At 31.7% G+C, this 27,269-nt stretch overlaps 1 protein-coding gene across 2 annotated transcripts in view; it reads left to right on the top strand.

The window, feature by feature from the left end:
* The window catches only part of LOC111029067 (DNA-binding protein D-ETS-3-like), a 54,903-nt gene extending 30,150 nt beyond the window's left edge, over positions 1–24,753 (top strand). Inside the window, exons 6-10 of one of the 2 annotated variants that reach the window (XM_022307911.1) lie at positions 4,313–4,363; positions 11,786–11,833; positions 12,873–13,062; positions 14,629–14,852; positions 22,541–24,753. In XM_022307911.1, the coding sequence (XP_022163603.1) occupies positions 4,313–4,363; positions 11,786–11,833; positions 12,873–13,062; positions 14,629–14,852; positions 22,541–22,731 (704 nt within the window). In that variant the 3' untranslated portion in view covers positions 22,732–24,753. The remainder of the gene's footprint in view (positions 1–4,312; positions 4,364–11,785; positions 11,834–12,872; positions 13,063–14,628; positions 14,853–22,540) is intronic. The other variant, XM_022307912.1, reaches the window with a different exon arrangement.
* The last annotated feature ends 2,516 nt before the right edge of the window (positions 24,754–27,269 follow it).

Below are 27,269 nucleotides of genomic sequence, written 5' to 3'. Positions count from 1 at the left end.
AAGAGATTCCGATTTATTATTAACTGCATTCCATAGCTCAACATCTGGTAGAGTTTAAAAAAAATAAATTATATAAACGGAACAATATTATCCCTGATTTCTCTGATTTAAGACTATACAATATGTGTCCTAAATGTGTATTAGAACAAATACTTTTTTGTCAAAATCGTTGTAAAACGTCGACGTGCTAATATTGTATAATATGAATGTGAACAGTGACACATTGTGAACACATTCAACTAGGTAAGAAATCGGAAATAATGTATTGTAATTTAACGTGCGCTATATTCACATCGTGTTTATATTAAATGATTTCCTGAAAAAATATTTATACTAATGAAATCTGTTAGGTGTGACTAGAAAATAAATTCACCAACAATGGGGAAAAAATGCTATGTGGTTCTAATTAAAGTAGAAGGAAACGTTAATGGAAAAGACGATAAGAATAAACGTCGGAAGGAAGGAAGGAAGGAAGGAAGGAAGGAAGGAAGGAAGGAAGGAAGGAAGGAAAGAATGCCTGAACGTACTTAGTTATTAGCCGACACGGATGAGGACGGGGTGAAAAAAATTCAGAACGGGGGAGTGCATAGTGAAATGTTGGATGGATGGACGGGAACGGCAGCAAACACGGCACGTATGTTTTCTCCTCAACCCTCCCCACTCCCTCGCCGACTGCTACCCCTATATATACCCTGCTTTCGGTTTCCACGTCGCAATATCCTATCCGACCAATCCGGAAGTACTCGAGGGGAGTGATTTGTCGTGGGCGCCGGTGCCCGATTGGTCGTCATCGATTTTTCCGACGCCGCGCCCCACGCGAGTCCACCGTCGTCGCGAGAGCGGCTCCCTTACGCGGCGCGCTGGCGATACCTCGACTCTGCCAGCGGGTCAGTTGTACTATCGCGTCTGGTCTGATATCATTCTCTCTCGATCGTACGTCACCACACCACCGAGGTATTTCACACTCACACACACACTAATATAGGCACATATACACCGACGTTACAGATATATATATATATACTTATATGTATAAAGTGACACACGTGTACCATTCGATTAGAATAAAATATAATATACATATATAATAACAGAAATACTCCGTTTCGGTTTAATCGAGATCGACCTTTGGCACACACTCTATACGTATGGCACCGTCAGAAATAACCGTAACGATCGGGTGAACGATCTACCGCTGAATTATGTTGGACATCAAAACATCGGATTACCTGAGCAGAAATGGGACGTTTCCCAACTTATCAATGATTTTTGCCGGTACGTGTTTAAATAAATATTCTTAGTGACAACAGCATATTCTTTAATTTATTTTAACTCAATAACTACAGTATTTCCTAGGTACGAGTTTTGTTTGTTTCAAATCAACAATATTTCGACTAAAATCGAATCTTTAATTATTTCATATCTTATAATTATTAGGTACTTATTGTAGTTATAGCATATTATATGACTTCGTTTATTAATAATTGGTGTGTTATATTATAGTTATTAATATTTTGAAATTTCATCTTCTATGTTTTTTAAGTTCATATTATTAGATTATCATTGACATTATTAAATAATAAATATTTTAAACTCTTCCACTTACAACCACATGTAACCTACTTATATAATGTCACATTTCTTAATGTTACATTGATTCTCTTGTAGCTTTATAATTGAAGTCTGTAACCAATATAAATAAATAATTACAAACTGTTAACACTCTCTACACATCGTTTTAGATCTATGGTGTATACTTGCTAAAATAGTGACCTAGAGTATCTGGGTACGTTTTATTAATGTAAAATTATAGTAATAAATTATGACAAAAAAATAAAAATCTTAAATAAACCTCTAGTTAGTCTTTCTGCCGTATAGTAAGATTCGAGTGTATCTACGTCATCAGATTTGGTCGCTGTTATCGTTATGAATATGTTAAATTTTAATTCAGTGATAATTAATTGCATATGTAAGACGGTTCAAAGCGAATAAGGTCTATCAGCCTATATTTCCAAGGATGTTATTTATTAATATTATACTATTGGTATTTTATTTTTCTATTGAGTATTGACAAATAATGCGGTAAATTAGTCTGACTTTTTCCAAAATCATCAAGTATATAAATTATAGTATAATCATTGTTATAACTTATAATATTATTTCGTTTATTATACACGATTTGTAATCAACTTATTAGTTAATACTGATGGACCACAAAATTGTGTGAATAGGTTAATGATATTAAATAATTAATAGGCAATGTTGAATAGGTTGAATTGTGAATAGCAAATAAGATTACAGGAAAAAACTTTCCATTCCCTTCCTATGCAAATAGTATAATTTAAATTGAAACAAAATAACTTAAATCGTTAATTTTTGATTAAATATCCAATGTCGTTAAAAATTTTCAAGTTTAAATGTCTATTAAAAAAAACTGTATACCTATATATATTGTTGATATTTTAAATGTGTGTAAGAACAACTTATATTGAACCTTCTATTACGTTTCGAGCTTTTTTACCAAAAAAAAAAAAATTGTAATAAATAATATTTGATTTTTATACAGATTGTACAAATAAAAATAAATATGACAAAAAAAAAAAAAATAAATAATATTTATCGTTAAAAAAAAACAATTTCAAATGTGTGTAAATATCCTCAAATGCCTAAATAGCTTTAAATTATTATACATTTTACGAAAATAATATGATGTATAAAAAATGTATACTAAGAAAAAATTTCAAATCATTACACTTCTTTGTTTCATAAGTCACAACACAAAAACATAATTTATTTGGTCAAAAACTGATGATGTTGCATAAATATTCCAGTTTTTCTATAATTTATTTTTGGTTTGTCCCGATCACTTTTAATTCAGCTGAAAGTTTTTTACTTTTGACTCCTCAAAGTACTCTTTAAATTGAAGTTCCTACCAAAAACCATTACCAAAGTTGAAGACTAAAGTTTTAACTGCTCCTGAAGGTTACGTTAGTCATGTTTATCATTAGAAAACCAATTCATACATCTCTCAGCATAGAATCTTAGACAAAGCTGCGTACAAAAGTATTTATCCAATAATCTTTAATACATATATGAGCTTATAAATTGTTTCCAATATCATGGAATTAAATAAGTCATATGATAAAAACAAATATAAATGATAATTAAGATTTACAACACTTATTTAAAACGTAGGTACATAAACCTACTTAATGGTCAATATTAAAATATATCTCAAACTTTAAACAAGTTAACAATATATAATACATTATGATAAACTGTTAAGTTATAACTAATCAAATAAGTTTTTAAATAACTTAATGTTTAGAATTAGGTATAGCTTTCATTAGGATGTAAAATATGCTAAGGTTGTATATTAATTATTAATCCAAGGTATTATAAAATATTATAATCGTATAATAATACAAACGCATGAAAATTATCTTCTACACTCATGTGTAGCGAAATTGCATATCTCTTTCGCCGACCAAAATTAATTATTTCATTATTCATTATTTATTAATTTATTATTATTCTATTAATGGTATTTACCTATAACTTTCTTAACATTCCTTACTACTATAATAAGTGTTATTGATCATTTAAACAAACATTTAACCATATCTTTTCATAATTTAAATCTTAAATTCCGCTTCAAATATATCATTTTTGAGGTAAAGTCTTGGGGATGGGTATTTGGGGATGTCAGAAAATGAATATGAATTGTGTTCGTAAAATCAGTGTTTTTTTTAGTTGATATTATAATTACTTTCACTAATTATCTATGCAAATTTGGCTTCAAAACTGTACAAAAATGAACGACAGAATAGTAAACACTCCGTACCTACTAAAACATGACATATTTCTATTTGCTATATGGACGTATCATAAATAATAATATGCTAATTATATTACATATTAAGTACATATTAAGTATGGATAAAGATAGTGTATAAAAAATATTTAATTACTTATTTCCTTATTTCCTTTTCAAAAATAATGAGAAAAAGTCTGAAAAACCTGAACAGAAGTTGTACAAATGTATGTAATAGTACATGGCGTTTAATATACATATTTAACATTGTCACTTTCTCATAATGAAAGATTAAGGCCTATTCAACAATCAGCGTTTGATTATATTTTATTAGTTTTAAATTTGAATTTAAAAAAAAAATACATAGTGCTTAATAAAACAAGTTAAATAATTAAAAGTATTCATAACATAAATTAACTTTAGAACAATATTATATTATTTATTATGTTGCATTATGATCAATTATACTAAAATATATGTAATTAAATATTGTTTTAGATACCCACTATAAAGGATCATGGAGTACACATTCATCAGGGCAAACACAAGGTGTGTATTTAAAGTTAATTTTTACAAAATAATCAAATACTTTATACAAACTTTATATAAATAAGACTGAATTACTTATACATTGATTATTGATAATAAAATCAGATCATTTACTATTTTTCTAGCTATTAATTTATTAAAATTATTGTGATTAAGTATCTTTGTTTTTTAACATGTATAACAATAATTATTTGATTTCCTATTTTTGTATTCTATTAAACTTAAATAATAATTGAAAGGTAACAAATAATAACAACAAAACTAGAAAAATTGCTTAAGGAAAAAATGTTGTCCATACACAGGTTGTTCTTCTTGAATTTCAATATAATTATTAATTAATATTAAATTATGCAAATAAATAAATTACGTAACTTATTAAAACGTTATTTGTTGTATTAGTGTTCACAAAAATTGAGTATTTTGTAAAATGAATTTTATTCAATTATAAAATTGTACCTATACCTAGATAAATTTTATGAAATAGTAGTATAGATTATTATTTAATTATGATGAAAAATCAATAATGATAACAATATCATCGTGCAAAATAAACCTGGAGTTCAAGAACATATCTATACACAATACAGATAACATGAATATGGTAGACTATTTGAAAAGAACATTTCGTTAAAAACATTAAAAGGGGAAAAAAGTTATCCTAAATAAACACATGGCATGATTGTCACGTTGTCCAGCAAAATCAATAATCATAAAAAAGACCTTACCTTTTGATCGTCGACTAAACATATATTCCCTGCTTTTTTCCATCCCAATCAAGTCAACAATTTTAGGGGTGAAAAGGTCTAGTATAACAAATGCGCTTGATCACGTGCGAACACTATCAAAATGTTATCGTCTGAGCCGTTTCGGACAGACAATCAAATAACATCCGCATGGATGAGCAATTCTTCTTGCATGTAAAGTAGATGTTATCCATTTATTTTTTTTTGTCGTTACTCTCTTTCTTTCTCTCTCTCTCTCTCTTCTCTCTCTCACTGAATAGGATTATCATAAAGCAACTTAATAGTATAAAAAACAAAAAAAAAAAATTGAAAAAAGTTAAATATACTAATTTTTAAAATATTAATCAATTTATTAAAAGTATGAAGTTCTTTCTTTCAATAATTCGCAAATATCTTTCTGTAAGTTTTAGTGATACTCGTTATAGTAAAATACTGCAAATTCGTAAAAAGATTAATTCCTGTACTTTTATGTATTTTAACCTTTTTGAGAATTATTTACGTATTCGTATATTACTTTCGTGTTGTATTGGCCATACTTACAATAAGCGGTAGTATCTATATAGACATAAATGTATACCTACCTGTTAAAATAAAACAATATTTTTTTTATATATAATGTTTACAATAAGTACAAAAAGTAAATTTGAGGTAGAATGTTGGAATAAATAGAACACGAGTCAATTACATCAGTTTTTTTTTAGGTGGGTACTATGAATTTAACTTTGAGGCTTTTGAGAGAAAAATTTTAATGGTTCGGTAATTAGTCATTGAGAATCATAATTTTGTTTATTGCTGTTGAGAGAAGAGAAATTACTGGAGTTACCAGTGATTTAGAATTCTTGAAGAAGGAAGGGAGACTGAGAGTTTATGTTAGTATTATCTTGAGATACAATAACCATTAACCAACTATATGATGTTAATCCCAAAACGTGTAAGACATTGTTTTTATTGACCAAAAATATACTTAAAATGTATAATGTATGTTGAAAAATCTTGAAAATATTCGATACTTTTATATCAAATTATTAAAAATTGACTAAACAAATATGAATACGCACTATACATTAATTATAAGTATTGTCATTGAAAGGTAATTTACATCTTAATGATATAAATGTTCTATTAACGTTCATTAATGAGCAAATAACAAATAGTGCTAAGAATTATAATTATTTACTAATTAATTTTTTAACGAGGCATCTTACGATATTATGAAGTCACGGTTATCACTTAAATTTCCCTATAACAAATGGTGCCATATAATATTTTCATGCTTGTAATCTAAATAATGTATATTATAAGCACCTACCATGTGTATAAGTAGTATTGGAAATTAATTTTAAGCTTACCAAACTTCTAAAAAGTTAGACATTTTACATAAAGCTTACACAAGTTAAATAATCACGATACCAATAAATAAGTATAAGTTGTTATTTACTACCTAGAAATAAAAAAATAATATTAAACTAAAATAATTACATTGAAAAATAAATTTGAATAAATATATTGGTTATACATGCGAAACAAAAATAAAAAAATCTAAATAATATATCCGTAAAAAACATTATAATTTTTTAATAAATAAGAGTATTATGTTGTTTGATAATAAAATCTTCTATACATAGACATCGTATCAATAAAAGTCTATAGATACTCAGATATAGTGAATCACATAATTCTCTTCATATCTTGTCAGACGTAAAATAAAAATGGAAGCTCTATTAACTATAAATACCTCGGAGCGGTTTTTTTGTGTGTTATAAAACAAACCGAACGTGGACATCTAATTCTATTATAATCTCTTGTTATTCGACCACCGTCAAAGGCCACAGGCACAACGGTTCAATGAGTTTTGATTAGACACATCAAAGGCATGTTTGTTATATACCACCGACCGCATTACGAACACCGCCCTAGGCTGGCCCGTCACCTTTGTAAAAGCGTCCAACTGTAAAAGCTGGTAAATGTCTGGGGTCTGGTGAGTTTCGTATAATATTATGAAAATGCAATCAAAACATGCAGATATATATTTTCAAGACAGCTTTAATACAATATTTTATTTTAACATTCACATCTAAGTATCTAACAAATCAGACAGGACACGCTTCGCATATTTCGTCAGTATGAGGGAAATTTTATAGCATAAAGAATGATAAAATCTGATGTAATTTAACTTAATCAAATTATGGCTCAAAGACTCGAAAAGAAAACGATTTTTAAAATTTAAAATAGCAGCAAGTACGAATTTACGAAAAGATTAATGGTGTGAGTCCTATATGTCATAATATTTAAACATTTTTGCTTAAATCATATTTAGGTGTAAATATGTAAAAATTTAGTTTAAAAAATAACATAAAATTAAATAATAGAAACAAATTTTAGAGATTAAAATTTCAAACTTAGGTAGATAAAAATAAAAAACACTGTACAGTGTACATATTATAAGATTATACAAAACAGTTTGTCGAGAGTATTACGAGATTCGAATTTTAAACGTATAAGTATGTTAATCTAAACTAACCTTAAGTATGTTGCTATTCAATATTTTCCAGATAATATGGAAAAAACTAAGAAGTGCATAGGACTTCATACAATTAATGTTGCATTCAAATTTTGAGGTTTAAATCTGTTGAAATAAAAATAAAAAACTACAAAAATAACACTTTAAAATAGGTACACGGCAGTGACTATAGTATTATTGTTTTTAATATCTTTAAACGTGAATAGGGATAATAGTTCTACGGATAAGATATTTATTAAGATGGTTTAGTACCAAAGCAAATATTGGGAAACGCTATTAATACTAAAACCGAAAACTTATTTGTACGATTTTGAACCAAAAATCTTGATATTGTTCGAAAAATGTCTCATAATTATTTACAACCTGAACGCGGCCTTCCATTACATATTATTATTATACATAGTGTAGTCGACTTACAACACTCATTATATGCAATAATATATAATAATAGGTATAGTTGTATTATAAAATATATTAAGTAGACGTATACAATATTATAATAACGAACAATTTGGAGTTTAAAAAACAGTGAAAAACAAAAAGCACTCGGTACGTATATATGCATAATATATTATAGTAGGTAGTACTAGGTACTATACAAAACGGTTCGTCGGAATCTCGTCGGAAATGTGTTACGCGAGGTTTTTCGGTTCCATTAGTGCTGCACACAACAATACATACTCGTCCCGGTGCGACGACGACGAGTGCGCGAGTCGACTAAAAGTGTCGTTGGCGATATTATTGTTATGATAAATCGAACAAGTGGAGTGTGCACGGGATTATAACAATAATGGAGGGCGGCGGCGGAGGCGGTGGTTATAATTAAAATTAAACTCCTCCGGCCGTGCGTAATCGCAAACGCAGACACGGCGAAGCGGCAGCTTTTTCTCGTATAGTTAATAATAATATATATTGGGTGGGCGGATTTCGCTAGCGTACCGCCGCCGCCGCCGCCGCCGCCTCTGACGACTGCGGCTGCCGAACGCCCCAACAAGTGACCGTGAACAAGAGTGGCCGGTACTCGCGCACACAACAGGCGGCGCGGCGTTTAACTCGAACCCGAAATCCATCCCGTGGGATTACGGCGACGACGACGACGACAACGACGACTGCCATGTCCAACCGACCGTGTCGCCCTCGCCGCCGCCGATCGTATTATTATATCGTTGTTGTGATAATATGGTATATATATATATATACGCGCGGTATGTGTTTCTGTACCGTATTTTATATACCGTGACAGCGGTGACTGCCAGATTTTTTACACCGATTTAAAGACAGCCCGACAAGCGCGTAGTTACTTATCGGTCAGATTTTGTCGCCGATGTTCGAGCGCGTAAAGCGCTAAACGGAATAAATCACGTTTTTGTACTGATCGTTTCGTTTTCGGGTTTTCTAGCCCATGCACATGCATTATATTTCACTACGCCGACTCAACATTTCTTTTTTTGGGGGGGGGGGAGGATTCTAATGTGTTTATACTGAGTTAGTGTGACTATGGTCTTCCATAAGCTTAGTATACTGATACGGAGGTTTTATTTTAGGTTGCGGTATGTTTCTATATACGACTATACAAATTTGTATATTTTGCAACAACATTCATAGAAATAGTTGTTCTTGAAATGTTCTTGAAATTTCGGGGTGGGACTATACCCTTTTTACCTCCAAAATCGGTATCATGATTTATCAGGAACAGTTCTGCCTTCTTCGTGAACGAAATTTTTGGTGGTTTTGGTAATTTGGGTTTGGTATATTACATTTGTTAATAGTCACGGTTATACCGGGTTATTGAAAAAATTATGTAAACACACGTGTAGATGGAGTTGAAATATTCAAACTTAACAATGAGCTGTGGTATTTATTGGTTAGAACGCGAATCGAACAATCGATAAGTATCGTTTTTCAATTATAATAATCAGAATTAGAAAATCCACATTAAGGTAGTGACTAGGTAATTACTTTTGCAGATATTCTCTGGCACAGATACTTAAAGCAGGAAATAGGTAAATTCATTTTATAGTCATTACAGACTTATTTACTCGTATATTTCAATAAATTATATAGTTTACAACTCATGTATGCTATTTTAAACCTTGGGATAAAAAAAGTTAACTGATTTAACTCATTCCTAAAAACATTATGTTACTTACTGTATTTTTCTCCCTGGTGATTCGGCTTACAGATTATTTGTTTCTCGTTGGAGACAATATTATTGAAGGTAATGGGTTAAAATTAGGTTTTACGGTTTTTTCATTTAAAATAAATTTATCTAATATGGACACTCTCAAAGTCTTAATTTTGACCAAAGTTCGAGTTACCACCAAGTGACTTCTAAACGGTTCAACTATATTCTGCTAGATTATTGTTAATGAATGAGGGCGGAATGGTTTTTTTTTTGTGCCGTATTGAAAAGTGATAATATATACTAATTACTAATATCATATATTCATATTCATATATTATATGAGTTCACCCCCTCCTCAATACAGAAATCGGCTTATAGAAAAGAGACGGCACTAAACCTAGATGTAGTGTGTCGAATATTTTTAAAAAATCTTTGTTAACCGTTATAGGAAAAAAATGTGTTGAAAAAAGGGTTGGGCAGAATAATGAACTTTGGCTGCGGTTATAGAGAGGTGGTACTTGACATACAAGTTATGGACCGAAAAAGAAGAACGATCGCCCTTTTTCCCCTAACTATATGTACCTTATCCCCCGCGATCCCTTTAAGCTGTCAATCAGTTCATACGGCCGTACACGAGTCCACGTGCCGATAATGGAACTGCTAAAGCGTTTTTGTAAGCACTCAGATGTCAGACCCCGCCGAAAAGTATCACGTTTAAAATGCAACCTAAACGTCGCTTATCAAGTCAACCTGAAAGAATAACAAGTCACAGTTATTTACTCACTGACCCTTTTTTTACACTTCCCTCCGTGACAAAGTTATTAGACGACCCCCGGGAAAAAACACAATTCCGGCCACTACGTCAACATTTTATAGAAGCAGCAGTTTCTAATTAACTCATCCAAGCGAGTGCCAAAATATACATCAAATATATATTATAAAGTAATATAACTTTTACAAAGTTATTAATTTGCTAAGAATTGCATGATTAAAGACGAACTTCAATTTTTTTCTTACTTAATAAAAGTTAAATTAATTTTTGAAATAATAAATCTCTTATAACTTATACTATCATTTTTTTTATTCAAACTTCATAGTATTACGGGTGAAATATTTCCTTAAAATAAAACAGTTGATCAAATTTAACGTTTATTAAGAAACTATTAACTGGGTAAAACGATTTATATATTTTTTGTAATAAATAGAAAAAGTTATCACTTCTTCTAAAATATGTTTATGCTAAAATTCCAAACTAAAATTAAGTGTAATAGTAAGTTGATAATAGTAATATGCAGTTTGATTTTGGCAAAAAATATTTCAACTTGCCATATTATACTACCTACAGCCATAGTACCTTTAAAAAAATGCTATAACAATACTGATAAATAGAAGCCAGTACACCGTTTCCGTTCAGAATAGTTCTCGTGTGTAATATTTTACTATTGAATTGAAATTTAATACATCCATATTTACATATAATTTATTAATGTATATTTAGATTAAGTTAAATTTGTATGTGATATCGATTATTGATAGTCTTAAATCTTAATATATATTTGCAATTTAAAGTATTACAATTCAGGTATTTGAACTAGTTTGGACATATATGAGTTTGGTGTACATCCCATGTCCATTATTTACGAAAAATCATTAAATAGCTTGTCTCCCATTATAGGCCCTAGGGTGATATTTTGGTAGTGGTTTTGTTTGCGCTGCCTGTACACAAACAATTCGACATACTCCCTATTTTATTGTTCCCTGGGGATATTTTTTTAGCCCCTTTGTTCAATCTACTACAAATTATTATTTAAACTGAATTTAATAGAAAAAATATTAACTGTAATGTATAAATCAAGAAAACATCGTCTATTATTTCCAATATTAAAGCACCATGTACCAATTATTAATTATTTGGTTAACGTCTCTACAAACTTAATGATCTAGTATAATGATCGGTTTTTAGTGAACAATACGCTTATAAGTATAATATTAATCATCGATTGAGTTTTTTAATATTATTTATAATATTTCAGATCCATATCAAATGTTTGGAGCCACCAGCAGTCGATTAGCTAGCTCTGGTAAGTTGGAAAATAAATTATCACCTGATTTATGTCTAAAAATGTTCTAGTACTAGGACGCGAAACCCATCCTTGCTGTTTATATATTTAACTTTTCTTTAAGTTTTATTTCATTATAATTTAAGTTTTTAAATTTTGATCAATTTTAAATAAATATCATACATATTGTAATTAAGTAAGTAAAAATACTTAGTACAAACAGTTTTTATAATGTAGTAATATTTTGTTTGGAGTATATAATAGAAAGTGTCTATTACATCATTTTCATGGTTACAACCTTACAACATGTTAGTTGTTACAATTCTATAATAAATAATAATTTGCCCAATATTATAATAGTATCCTGCAAAGTTTGGGTACTATTTTAAAAATTTCAATATGTTAATGACTAACATGATTCATGTTTATTATAATATTACTAAGGTTGTCTAATAGCGTAAAAAATATTCCCACGCAATACTTGACACTTTTCCGGCTTTGGTTTGAATTATGTTCGGCTCGCGTGTATTCAATTGACTTTTGCCACACTCTCGCTACAACCCATTCGTCACGGTCTATGATGCCCCTTACTTGATATACTATCTGACAACCAGATACACTTTTCATTTGCCCCTATATTTTATGTCATTGCGTATCCATAATAATTAAGATAATACGAGTCTATTTATATTTCTTATATTTTCAACTTAGCGCATTACCTATGTACCTACATTTACACCAAATATAGAATGGTATCCAAGATAAAATGTTTAAGTTTAAACTTAATAATTACCTATAACTTATAAGTAATTATAATAATTATTAAGGAGTTTATTTATTTATTTAGAAATAAAGTTAGGTAAACTACAACTGCTACAATCAAAGTTTCTTACATCAGTTATTAATTAAAATAACCCTAAAAAAATGTAGAATATTTAATTATACAAAGTTTATAATAACTATCGGTGTTATTAAATTTAATAAAACAGATATAAATAGTACAACACTACGTACATATTACAAACCTTTGAAAATGTTATGTTTTTATGTCTTTACATAGGTTCTGGTCAAATACAACTGTGGCAATTTCTGTTGGAATTGTTGTCTGATAGCAGTAATGCAGCATGTATTACGTGGGAAGGTACGAACGGTGAATTTAAGTTAACCGACCCTGACGAAGTAGCTCGTAGATGGGGTGAAAGGAAATCCAAGCCAAACATGAACTACGACAAATTAAGCAGAGCATTGAGGTAAATTAATTTGTGTTTAATACGTTACACTATATTTAAAAAAAAACTATTAATTTATGAAATCAAATACCAGCTATTTGATCTAGTAAATTAAACTAATATTAACATAATATTTACTTTTGCCGTTACTGTTACCGTTACCTGCAAGCATGAATAACGTATACAATTAATTTGGGCAATTGGTCAGGGACTAGTATGCCAAAATATTGATCATATGGTGGAAAAGAAACTTAAGCAGTTATAATATAAATCTACCGGCCTCCAGTATTTTAAACTATTATTCCAAAAAATTACTTTTTTAATCTATTGTAAAAAAAATGATGTGAGTGGCGAGGAAGGTTTAAAAATGCAGTTTGTCTATACTTATATTTTGTATTACACATTGGATCTAACTGCAATGCTTATTGGACAATTTTGATCTCTTTTGAACAAAATAATTATGCAGCCGATTTAACTTTGTGCATATTGATTTTTGTCTTTTCATAACATTCACCTCTAACATACCTCGGTAATTGGATTTATAGAATGCCCTGTGCTCTGGCAGACACGTATTCGCTCATCCACTGGGTACCAAAGGGCGAACGTGTAATATATCCTAATTACATGGTTAGGGCGGCAGCAGTGGTATGGAAGCGAAGGGGTGTGAAACTGGCTTTGGGCGCTCTAATTGTACGCGAGGGGTTGTTGGTCGGTGATTGCCACTGATTGTGCGTTAATCACCCACGCCCTTCTTCCACGGAGAAAATGCGATACAACTGAAAACGTTTATTAATTCTGTAAGCGCGCCGATGCCTCTGAATTCTCACTTAATCCACACATTTCGTTTTTGATTTTACCGTCTTAATATATGTTTTAATAAAAAAAGATACCAGAAGCGTTTCCGACAAAAATCCCGTAAGACGACAGCATTTTTTTAGATTCTAACCATTAAATATTTTATTTACACTGTTTTTATTGTATGACGAAAAAAAAATGTTCAAATACCAAACAATAATTTACATTTATTTTTAGTAATTGGATTTATAATTTTTTTCGTCACTATGCGGTCCAATAATGATGTAAAATAATATTTTATATCGCAATATCGCATATTAGCAAAAGTCATTCAATGTTTTTGATTTAGAAATTAAATTAAGTCTACGAGATTCAAAAGGGGTTCCGGATATAAATTGATAATCGTGGGTTTGGAAACCTTTTCACCGTCAACTGCGTACTTATTACGACTCGAATCATTCCCATTACCCTAAGTCCTAACGAACCATCATGTATACTTCACCTACACCTGATATTTAATCGACGTACACAGAACTTTCAAATAATAATAATACAAAATTGAGTTTAAAATTTAATTATTATTTAAAAAACAAATTGTGAACTGTAAATTTTATAATAAAATTTATATGTTTAATTACTATCGGACTCAAGTTTTCATTTTGTATTAGTACTAATTAAAAATATTAAATATTAACACCGATTTATTTATTTATCATCTTCATTTTTGGAATTAATATTTATTTTTTACCTTGCCATAAAAAGTGTTTTTTAAATATTTTTATTGATTTTTAGGTATTATTACGACAAAAACATAATGACGAAAGTTCATGGAAAAAGGTATGCGTATAAGTTCGACTTTCAAGGGTTGGCAGCAGCTACTCAACCAGCTGCTGCAGATCCGTCTGCGTACAAATATCAATCAGATTTGTTCATGACAACCTATCATCACCATCACCATCATTCTCCAAAATTAAACTTCATGTCACCTCATGCGCCTGGAATAACGTCTACAGCAGGTAAGCTTAATTTTCTATTACAATACAATAAACAGAACAAACATGTTTAGCATTATATTTCCATACTAACCAACTTGTACGTGCCAGGAAGAAATAATTTTATATAGTCGTAAGGAACGAAAAGATATTAACCTAAATACGAAAAGTCATTAACTTTATTTTTGAACTGCAATAAATAAAACTAAAAGGGATGTATGAAATTAAAATAACGCTTATAATAAAAATAATAATAATAATATAAATGGTTAAAAACAGATTAAGTTATTAAAATTAATTTAAACTTAAATTGTTTTTATTTATTACTTGTTTAACGGTTATTTTATACTTATTTATTTTTATGTTGAATCTCACTATGCATTTAATACTTCAGAATATAATCAATTAAGTAAGAAAATGTTATGAATATTTTGACCTATATCGGAGTGATAAGATATTCATGTTTCAAAAATGGTAAAAGGAATAATATGACATAATCTTAATTATTTAGATTATGATTCTAATGCATCCCTAACCATTTTCATGACACTTATATTTTTTTTAAGCAAGTCATTACTAAAATAGATTATTTTAGGTAGGTACCCATTGCAAGATAAAAAAACTGCCTCTCCACGTCTCCACGATAAACTTATTTTAAGCATCGAAAATCTAGGACCCAACCGAAATATTACCAAAACAAATCCGGCCCGTACTCAAAATAACCAAAAATAATTTGGAACCCAACTCGGATGAGTCGGATGAAAAGCCGACGCATTGTACATATATGTATATATAGTATGTTTATAATGCGGTGTATATAAACACGGCGATAGATGGTGAATATACCTATCTGTTACCGTTATCTCAGAAAAGTGAAAACAAGACTAACGGGATTATAATATATTATTTTTGATAAGGAATGACGACAAGACATTTACAATATAATATTAAATCTCTCGCTCGAGATCTACACGCAATACTATACTACCTTTACTATTAATAATAATAAATAATAATAATAACAATACAGCCAGTCCGGCGGCGTTGAAGGGGAACTATAATATAACGTCTTCGTCGCGCCGTTCGTGCGTGCAAACAGTGTACGTGTTTTTGTGTGTGTTTGGTTGGGGGAAAAGGGTACTGGGTAAACTATATATGTATAGGCAAACAACCCGTGTGAAAATCATTCGTATGTAAACGAAGACGACGACGACGACGACGACGACGACGATTGTGCTTTTAAAGCGTGAAAGTCGCACGACCAGGGACCGGTGACACTATACACAATAATATTATATATACACCGAGCGCACAAAAAGCAAACAAAACTTGTCAACCGCACGCCTTTTACCGGCGACGAGGCAGTAGAAATTTACATCGAGCTCGGAGGTGGCAGTGGCATAGTAGGTATAGGGTGCGAGTGTACACAATACACATATATATAAATCCCACTGCAGGCGGGTGTATATATTGACCCATTTGTGTGTGTGTTGAACACCTACTTGTACGAGGGAGGGAAAAAACCAGAAAAAAAATAGAAAAATGAATAAAACGAAGAGTTTTTACAATGACGTTTACACCTTCATCACCTTTATTGTATATAAATATATATATATATATATATCACGTCCTCGTATATACACTTTTGCGTGTGTGTGATTTCTCTAAAAGCGCAGTCGTTGTGTGCTTTTAACTCGACGTGATTCTCGAAACGATTCGTTGGGATAGGTTAAATGATCGAAAAAATACGACAGATGACAGCAACAGTAATAATGGTGCTTATGCAAAACTCGGTGAACCTACTCTAAAATGTTTTCTCATCCGTAGAAAACGGGCGTGTATGTTATAATATGTGAGTTTTTTGGTGTATTTATCCTGTAAGTACCTATATACAGACAATTTTTACAACACAATATTGCATATCTCTGAACTGGTGTTTAAATCAAAAAATCGTAATCACACGTAATCGGTCGGGCGCGGGCGTTGCAAAAAAAAATAAACATAAAGTTTCGACCCCTGCTTTGATTTCTATAATACACTATTCGCCCCTTTCAAAATTAATTTCCACTATTGTCGGAGAAAACGTTAGCTGGGAGACCTTTAATTTAACGATATGCAAATGAGGAAAACTTTGGCTTTATATTCAAACGAACATAGTATATTGGTTTACATGTCCTGACTGCCGATTCTGAGGATTAACTTAATCGAATCGAGTAAATTATTCTTATTTCAGCCTAATTTACATATTACACGCTCTGCACTACTACTATATTCTAATATAGATACCTATCCTATTCAAATAACACTCGTAATGGGACGACCTAGTTAAATGTTTTCGATTTTTTGATCCGTTCAACCATTTGTTGTACTATTTGCTTTTTAGTAATCAATATTACATAACCAGTGGCATAATTTAGTTTATATTTTTGGTGTTGCTAGATGCTTTATGTAATACATTATTCAATCCCTCTCTTCTACTCCTCAACAGTCTCAATCTCCTGATACAAAAAAGGCTATCTAAAAAAAGAAAATTCTCAAAGAAATATTGTTTAACTAAAAGCTTAAACTCCATGTTACAAATAAACTAGTAAATTATTAAAGCGTCAAAACATGATAAATAAAAAAAGTCATATTTAAAAATATATACAATCTTGAATATTTTTGGTGTCCTGCTAGACACACCGTGTCTCAAAACCATTCTTTCGCAACAACCCTGCATGTAACTATGAGTTCGAATCATTCGATTTCCCGTATTAATTTCTAACGAACTATCACCGTGCAAGCGATCGAATTTCTCAAAGTTCGGGGGTTCGAGGGTTCGAGATTCCATCCCTACTTAAAGTATACAATATATAAAAACGTAACCATCGCGATATACGACGCGAGTGATAATATACGATGGTATAATATCGTCAACACGTGATTTATACGGATGATGAGTATATAGCCGTATTATAGCCGTCGCGGTCGTGGAATTCATTAGACCCTCCTCGGGAACATTGCAGTGAGCTCGCGTATACTATACACATAATATCGTGCAGTATATACACACATATAGCAGTATATTATGGTATAATATTATATAATGTAAAGTCACCGACGGCGGACCCCACGCGCGCACATTAAGAGCCGGAGATTTAGTGCAAACCCAGCGACGATATTTATACACGCCGAAGCGAATCGTCTGTCTCATTAGCCGTCCACAATGGGCCCTTAATGACCCTGCCGCCGCTGCCGCCGCCGTCGTCGTTCGGTCCTTGCCGCGTTTAATGACTGCTGTGCTGCAAAGCTGCGGACCCTTCAATGTGTGTGTGCGCCCTGTATGCGACTCGCTATATACTTTTACGCGTGCGACAGCCACCGACGACGCCCTCGAAGACATTGTATCCAGTGATTTTTCGCTCCGTTGCGCACCGTTACTATATTTTGGTATATATACACTACATATATGATATATTATTATTATACACGCATCGTCACCAAAGTGAATCGACGTTAATCGTCCGGCAAACGTTACGTCGTGTCGTATCGTATAATATTATACGACGGTACAATAAAAACAATATAATATGTTAAAATATTTTCCGTCATTGACGTCGCACGAATGGGATTATCACTGTGTAGGTTATTTTATGTGAAATGCCCGCCGGTGGTTTCGCTCGATGTTAGGTTTGCGCGCGCCGAATGCGATGCCGTCAGTCAGCTGCTGTATTATGCAATATCCTGCACTACTGCAGCAGACGAAACGGCTACGATTCGTGTAGAAAAGGAGTGTATAACGAAATATACGCGACGTGTAATGCGATGCGAATGTAATAGAATTAAGATTTACTCGTTTTCAAAAAATAGACTAATAAATACTTATATTTAGTGTAAGATGAGCAAATACAAAAGTTACACAACTTTAATGCAGTTATAAAAGTAATGTGGTGTATTTAATATGATTGGGAAATTTGTATTGATTTGTATTTTTTACGACTCACGTACTTCACAACTGTATACACTCTGAGCCTATACATCAAAATCAAAACCAAAAAAAATTATAAGTCCCCAGCACAACTACGATCGAAATTCGGGAGCGCACGGCAGATTACGCATATCGCGATAAATACAACTTGCAGTGGTGGCGAGAATAGTTATTTTAAGAAGCAGCCGCTTCATATGAAAGGGGGGGTGGATACCTTAACAATATACTCGCTTTTAATTTACAAATAGTATATGTTCTTTTATGAATTTGATTTGGTGGGGTGGGGGAAGAGGTGAGAGTCAGCACAAGAACAATTTGTAGGTGTGTACTCATTTTAAATATTTGCTTCACATAAAAAAAAAATTCTCGCTGCTTGCATTGCAGTAGAAAACGCAATATGTAATATCACATCACGCGTGTAACTCTCACGGGCGGGTGGGGGACAAAAAAAATTAACCGACGAATACAGTGCTTGCGGCAAAGCGTCTCGTCTCGGCCACGCGTATATTGAACGTTATGGTCGTGCGAAACGAGAGAAACGCGGGGAACGGTGAGTCATAAATATGTGTGTGTGTGTGTTTAGAGAGGCAGAGAGCGACAAAAGCGATCGCGGACGAGCTTTCGTCACTCCCGGAAATTGCTTGGCGCTGCCGAACCGATAGCGCGCACTCCGCCAGCCGCCGCCGATGAGGCTGTATACGCACGGGTTCCCCGGGAGCAAAGCGTTTATTAAACGCCCCGGCGGGGGCCGTAAGCAAACTCCTCAACACCCGGACGACGAGCGCGGGTTACCCAAACAAAATGTAGCGACCGTCGCCGTCGTCTTAACATGCGCGCGCGCGTTCTCTCGCTGGTTCGGTGTTGATGATTCTCCGCGGTGTTCGCGACAGTTTCGCTGACTTCCACCCACCGACCTTCCCCGCTACAAAATCTAAACATCGCCCACAAATGATGATCGACCCGAAGCGACACGCTCCCAATCGCGGAGACACGGGGTCGGCGTTGAAAAATATGGGTCGTCACGCGGCTCTTAGGAACTTTCGGCCGCCCGACCATATAACTGCGAACCACGTCATGACATAGGTATTAGACACATATATACTCATATTATAATATTGTACGAACGTTGCCGCCCAATCAAATTTAGTGGGGCGCGACGCATAAAAAACTTTCGAGTCGTAGTGCTTGCACACGTGAGAGACAGCACGTGCACCGGGTGTATTCGATATTTTTTTTCTTCTTATTCACATGGGAACATTTTCCTTACGATATCTCTGTATATAAGTACACGCACACACATACACATAGCATATTAAGTACCAACAACTTACAATGTACGTGTAATACATGTATATAGCCTATATTTTAGGAGACAGCTCACCTTATGTACCATAAAAAATATTGTCAATAAGTGTGCCAAGCGCTACAGTTGAAAAAAGTCGTACAGGACGTACAGTCAATGCTATAACGATACAAATATGTACAACTCGTTTAGTTTTACAATGACCATCTCTGTAATTCTATACGTCTTTAAAAAACGCTTAGAATTCAAGACAATAAGAATATTTTGACTTTTTCTGACGAAATAAATTTAATGAGTCGTTAATGGTGTATGAGCTATATAACATCGTTAATATATAATTAAACAAAAACTCAAATTATTTCCTATATAATAAATGTGTTAAAAATATAATCAAAAAAAAAGAATGCCCTATATTATGCTATGCTTATAAAGAAAAAATGTGATAATTTTAAAAGTCGCAGAATAACATGTGGAACCTATTACGGTTCTATTAATAACTAAATACAATATATTTATATAATAATATATGAATTAATTAATTGTTCGCCATTTACTATTCCTTTTTTAAAACGATTTTATTCTCTGACTGAGAATATAAATGTATAGAAAACCCATTTTTTCTTCGGTTTTCTCATCATGGTAGAAATGATATGTTATTTATTATCAGGACATCCCCATAATTCATATTAAATATAATATATAAATATATTTTTTTTTATCATTACAAAACTAAAATTGCAATTTGTAGTAAAATGTCTAGTTTATCTGGTAGTTTGACTGAAATATCATTATTACGAAATGAGGAACAACAAAATCAATTTCAAGAAATCCATTAGTTTGTAATTTCATTTGTCAATATGGTCGTTTCGGTCGAACACCGAACAGGGGTTTTGTTCATTGCAATAACCCGTGAAATATTAGGAATGAAACCCCTCGGTTAAAACCGCTTGCCCGTCGGCAATGGGAAAAATACATTTTCTGCAATAATGAAATTTTCTCTTTTGGTTTATATGTTTTTCCGGTGCTTAATATTTAGCAACATTGATTTCCATTATTTTTCCAGACAAATACAATTACGATAATAAAAAGGAAGCGATTCATTTAACGTATTTATTATTCGATAAATGTGTTTTTGGTATCGTAACCAGCTCAGAATTTATTTGAAGTTACTCAATATATAATAATACTATATGGATAAAAACAAAACCAATTAATCGTAGGATGTATAAAATATAGATGTATATGATATATTAATTAATTATAATAATTTAATAATATGTTTGAGTAATGTGCAATAGTGATGTAGGTATATAATTATGACTTTTAAACGACTAAATTTAAGACGACTTTCAAAACATTCTTTGTAAAAATTCAAAATGTTAATATATAGTACTATAGTAGTATACCTGTAATGGTGAAATCTCAGCTATACCTGATAATATTGTTCTAAATATTAATTTTAAACTATTCCACTTAATTTAGTGAATAACAATTATGTTCAAAATTACGCTTTACGTATATTATATATGTAACGTAAATTACTATAGTGGCTTTTTGAGTTACTAAATACAGTCTGAACACTCACAATTTAAATTAATCGTTGGTAAAATATTCAAATAGAGTATAATTTGTACGGTAAAATTTACATTGCCCACGCCCTACAGTTATGACAAGCAATTCAACATGTCCGGACATTGTAATAGTATACAATTATTACTACTTTTTTACTTTGTCCGATTTGGTGTGCATTTAATATAATGAATGTCGATTTCCGACCATCCCTCTTTGCGCAACCCGTAACATATGTGTATTTATATACGTATTCTATGTAAGCATTTAATATATAAACCTATTCAAAACATTGACGTGTTCATTTAACTGAAAATTCATTTTTTTAAATATAAATTGAAAATAGATACCTTAAACTGTGTAGACCTATATACTGATATAATACATCGCATAATGTCCTTCTCTAATTGTATTTTATATGTATGTATAATGTACGTATATGTATATCATTAAATCATGTAACAAATGTTATATTAATTATTTTGGCATGGAGGACCACTCCATTAGCTGACATTTTGAAAACGTGATGAAAATTGCTCATAGAAAATAATATACTGTATACATATTCCATCTGATCTGTGTGAACGGCAACCACCATATACGAAGACTACCCCTCAGCCCTGCACATTAACCTTGAATTATTTAACAGTACCTACATTACAGTATCTTAATTTTTTTTTAATACTCGGGTGAAAAGGGAAGGGTCAATTTGGGCGAAAAGGGTCTTGGAACTTAAGAGACGATTCACCCATCACCCCTTTACAAATGCCATTGATATGGTATATAAAGGGTGGGTCAAAAATTTATAGACATGACACTATTTATAGACTATTTTAACTTAAACGCGTCGCACTATTTGTTTGCATTTTACAGGTAGCATATTTCCATCAGCGTCGTCATACTGGACCAACCCAGGTGCCAACCTCTACTCGAACATTGCCGCTGCGTCGGCGTCGCATTCGATGGGTCACCATCACCACCACCCAGGTGCAAGCACCGGAGTCAGCCACCACACGGGAGTCTCACCGCACTTGGCCAACTATTCGCATTACGCGTCACCATGACCATCGGACGTGCACTGGGCCGCCAGGTCGCTGCCCGGCACCACCACGGCCCGGCCGCCGCCACATCCATACAAGCCCATCGAATGAACAACCCCTAGACACCATTTATGTGGTTAATTTATCTCAGCATTCATTCGTTATAATAAGCGGGCATAAACGTAAATCCACTTTCAAACCGTTCTACTAAATCGTACCACATGTAGGAATAACGATAATAATAATAATAATAATAATAATAATGATAATAATACAATATAATTATACAACAGAGACTCGGTTTGGAACTACCGGGAGTGGAGAAAAGGACCTACAAAAACGCATGTTAATTTCTTTGTCCGCAAACAGATTTTAATTGTAAAAATACCCTTAATCTGTGCAACCGCTATGTGTTGATAGTTTTAGTGTACCTATTAAAGGAGTTCTTATAAAAAAAAAATTGACGCAAACCACCGGCACACACACACACAGGTTATGAGCTCGTGACAATCAACTCGTATCAACACCGTACACCGGCACAAAAATATTAACTAAAATTTCTCATGTTGAATATACCCATCACCGATCGGCGATCATCACCAAAACAATAATTTTTATTTTTATGTAAAACTACGTACTCCCCAGTGCATACACAGATAGGCCATTATTACACGTACTATTGCTACTTTTAGTTTTATCGGTCAGTTTTTAGGATTTTAAAAACAATGCATTTTATTTAGCTGGTTATGTGAATATGATACTGTTTTTACTTTTTAGGCAAAAATTCTTAATTGTTTACTATTTATTATTGTTGTAACGTTTTTAATTTGTTAACCTTTTTTTATTATCAACTCATATTTGTAACTATAAATTTCACTAACCTATGCTAACCTAACCTAACAAACAATTGACTGATAAAATGGGTATAGTATATAAATCATTTGATACTGTATGTTACGTGTTATACAGCCGGTGATAATTCTATTCAAGTACAAACTTATACATCCTTATTTCATCCTTTAACAATATTAGTTTTAAAATATTACATACATAACTCTCCAGTCTCCACAATAAGAAGCCGACTTACTAATGTACGTATTTTTATTGAAAAATAAAATATACACCTACTGTACTAAAATAATCATAAAATAAATATATTTAAAGACGACTAGTACAAACAGATTTTTAACAAAAGTATTATTATTTTATTTTATACAAACAAATTTAAATGCTTGCAACTATAACAAACTGAACACTCAGGTAAATTATTTTATATCAAAGATGTATATTGTATATAATGATAATATGTATTAAAGATTTGTTCCGTATATCAATGAAAAACCAAAATTATTATTCCAATAGCATTTACAAGTACAAAATGTTAATATACCTACTATTAATTGTTATTTCCTATTTATCAGAATACTTTATTGGAATATCAATATTATTTGACACTTTACAACAATTATTTTAGTCATTTTGTGATTAAAACTGGTAATTCAGATCTCGTTTCTTCATAAACAATCCCCTAATTTGTCTAATTTAAAGTATAAACAACATTGTTTGTTATTATTAAAAAATAATAAATATTAACTCATGATGATTGTACAAGTATAGTACAACATATGTTTTGTTAGATACTAATGTATAAGTTATGACAATCTATCATAGCTAGATTATTTATAAAAAAAGTTTTAAATTTCAATGTATTATAACATACTTTATATTAAGGAACTAAAAATACTTAGCTTTGTGCTAAAGTAAAAGTAAAGTGCAATATACATTATTATAAATTTTTGTTTATAGATTTAAGAATATTTAGTTAGACGTTTAATTTGTATGAATGTAATATTAATCTCTGTACAGGCCTTATACTAATAGAAGGCATTAAAACTAGTCTTATACGCTATTATATATATATATATATATGATCATTACATTAATTATAATAGTATCAAAAATAATACAATGATGACGTTACACATTGTAAATATACAATTCCACATTGGAGAACAAAATAAAACCATTATTATACTGTGTTTTTAATTTGTTATGTTAATTATTTCTAACTTTTCTATTTTCTTATATACTTATTCTTCACAAATATCTTTGATAAAATAAAAGGTTTGAATTTATCTCAGAATTAAAATGTTGAGTACAATAAGCACAATATTGTATTAATAAATGTATTTAGAATAGTCAGTCAGTGTGAAGCTTGCTGAAATTGCACATACATATATACATAATATATGTATATTTGTGTAATATATATGTGTATAAAATACATATTATATTATATTATGTGTTATTGTATACAAACGTAAGAGGGTTATTCTCAAGAATAATTTCAAACGCCGCGTGGAACAATGACGGAAGAAGGGGGGAGGCCGGAAACGAAGGAAAAACTGAAGACATGAGCCACCACCACACGACGAATATATTGTTCAGATTTTCTCCGTTTGTTGAGCATGAACATTAAAATGGGTAGTTTAGAACCGAGTAACAATGAATATGCATGAGCTCGACTACTTGATATTTTTACCCTCGGAAGCTATAAAAAAAAGTCCCACAAAACTTCGCATTGTATTAATCATAAGTATGGCAGGAGGAGGAAGTAATTCACTCACACCTAATGTACATTTCTTATCGACATAATGGAATAATAATTTTACAATACTAAGGTACCTATATGATCTAAATTAAATTCTTTTTCTGTATAATATTTTGAGTGATTAAAGCGAATATCCCATTGAGATGTTTCATAATTTTGTGATTTTGTCAATAGAATAATTTTATAAGACCAATCACTACTCGTCGTTTACTCGTTTGAATAATTTGTTATTTAAATGTAAATTAAAACAATTCAAGTACTATAATATTGTTTAGCATTTTGAAGAATTTTTGATGACAAACTTTATATTACGCATGCATTAAAAAATGCAAGTTTATCAGTGACAAATTATCATTAATTTTTTTATACATTTCTGAAATTTATTTCTAACTATATTGTTATGTATAAAATATGTACTCTAATGTATAGAATATTGATATATAATGATATTATTGTACTCTTAGTTATGCGTACTAACTACTAACATTACAAAAATCAAATAAAAATACGAAAAAGTCTACAGGTACAGTATATTCTATAAAACAAATAACGAATATCTACGACACACGTTTAATTTAATAAAAAATGTTCATTGTTCTGAATTAATTGAAATTTATTGTATAGTAGGTAAAAACTAAAACAGTATATTTTATGAACCTGGAATCTGTATAGACACTTATAAAATATTTAGATATTAAGTACTTTAATACTTTCAATTTTAAACTTAAAAGATTAAAAACAAGTTACAATATTAGCTATTACTTATAACAATCAATGATACTTATTAAAAACTCAACAAGAAAATAAATTCACATGAATTGATTTTTTTAATAATTCCAAGTTTGATGTTTTCGCAAATATTTTTACCATTAGCGTGTTGGGGTTATACAGCATATATTATATAGTTTCGTCGAAAAAGTTCTTGAAGTACCAACAGGAAAATGAAGAATACAAAGGATGTCCCTCGTTGTTGTCCCAGGTGAGGCGGGAATCGGCTTAGAATTCACGCGTGTAAGATTAACAACAGCTACTGTTATATCCATCGCGTGTGTATACATTTTATATAAATATATATATATGAACATGGAGGGTGAGAAAGAGTGATAGGACGTGCAGTAGTAGAGTAAGAAGACGGTGGCAAAGCACGTGTGTGGTGCGGAGGTGGGAAGAGGTGGAGCGGGAAGCTTTTGTTATGGAAATGGTGGTAGGGCCAACCGGAAGTTGGTATCGACCACCTGCGCAACCAACCGACGTTTCCGGAACTTTCCTGGCACAAGATGGAGACAACGGTGTGACCACACCTACCCGTGCCAAAAGCATCACTACCCCGCCGCCGCCTGCAAGCTTTTTCTATCCTCCCTCCCACCGGCAGCGGTCCGACCGTTGCGCTCTCTCTCACTCCTGAATTTATACTCACCGGCCCACTAATCCACCCACCCGCAGTCGCATCACCACCCACACGCACAACACACCGTGAAATAACTGCGTAGGTATCGATTATACATAATATAACGAGCACCGGCACCGTTTGTGGTAGATGCCGGAGACGGCTACTTGCCGGCATCGGATTTCCTCGTCCATAGATATATTGTATCAAGTGGTACCTTCTTCTTTCCCCGCCAATACAGCAGTACGAGCTAGTGGGCTCACCAAATTATTACGTTATTATTATTATTCATTATTTAAGTGATATTATAGTAGAATGATTCAAATTTCTACGGGATACGATTAATATTTTTTGAATAACAACAAAATATCAAAAATCATTCGAGGAAAAATTATTGTTTTATGTGTAGTTATTCATTATCGTCTAAATTTGAATTTCAGTCACTAATAAAAAAGTATATGGCTTTTTGCTAAAAAAAAAATGTTATATTTATAAAAAAAATTATGGGGAATCGAATACCTATGTTAAATTTTCAAACCTTAGGTGTTAAAATTAAATATGTTA

This window comes from Myzus persicae, unplaced genomic scaffold (assembly GCF_001856785.1).
Source record: "Myzus persicae strain clone G006 unplaced genomic scaffold, MPER_G0061.0, whole genome shotgun sequence".
Classification (NCBI taxonomy): domain Eukaryota; kingdom Metazoa; phylum Arthropoda; class Insecta; order Hemiptera; family Aphididae; genus Myzus; species Myzus persicae.
Note: the sequence above shows the minus strand (reverse complement) of the source record. Positions and strands in the feature narration are given on the sequence as shown.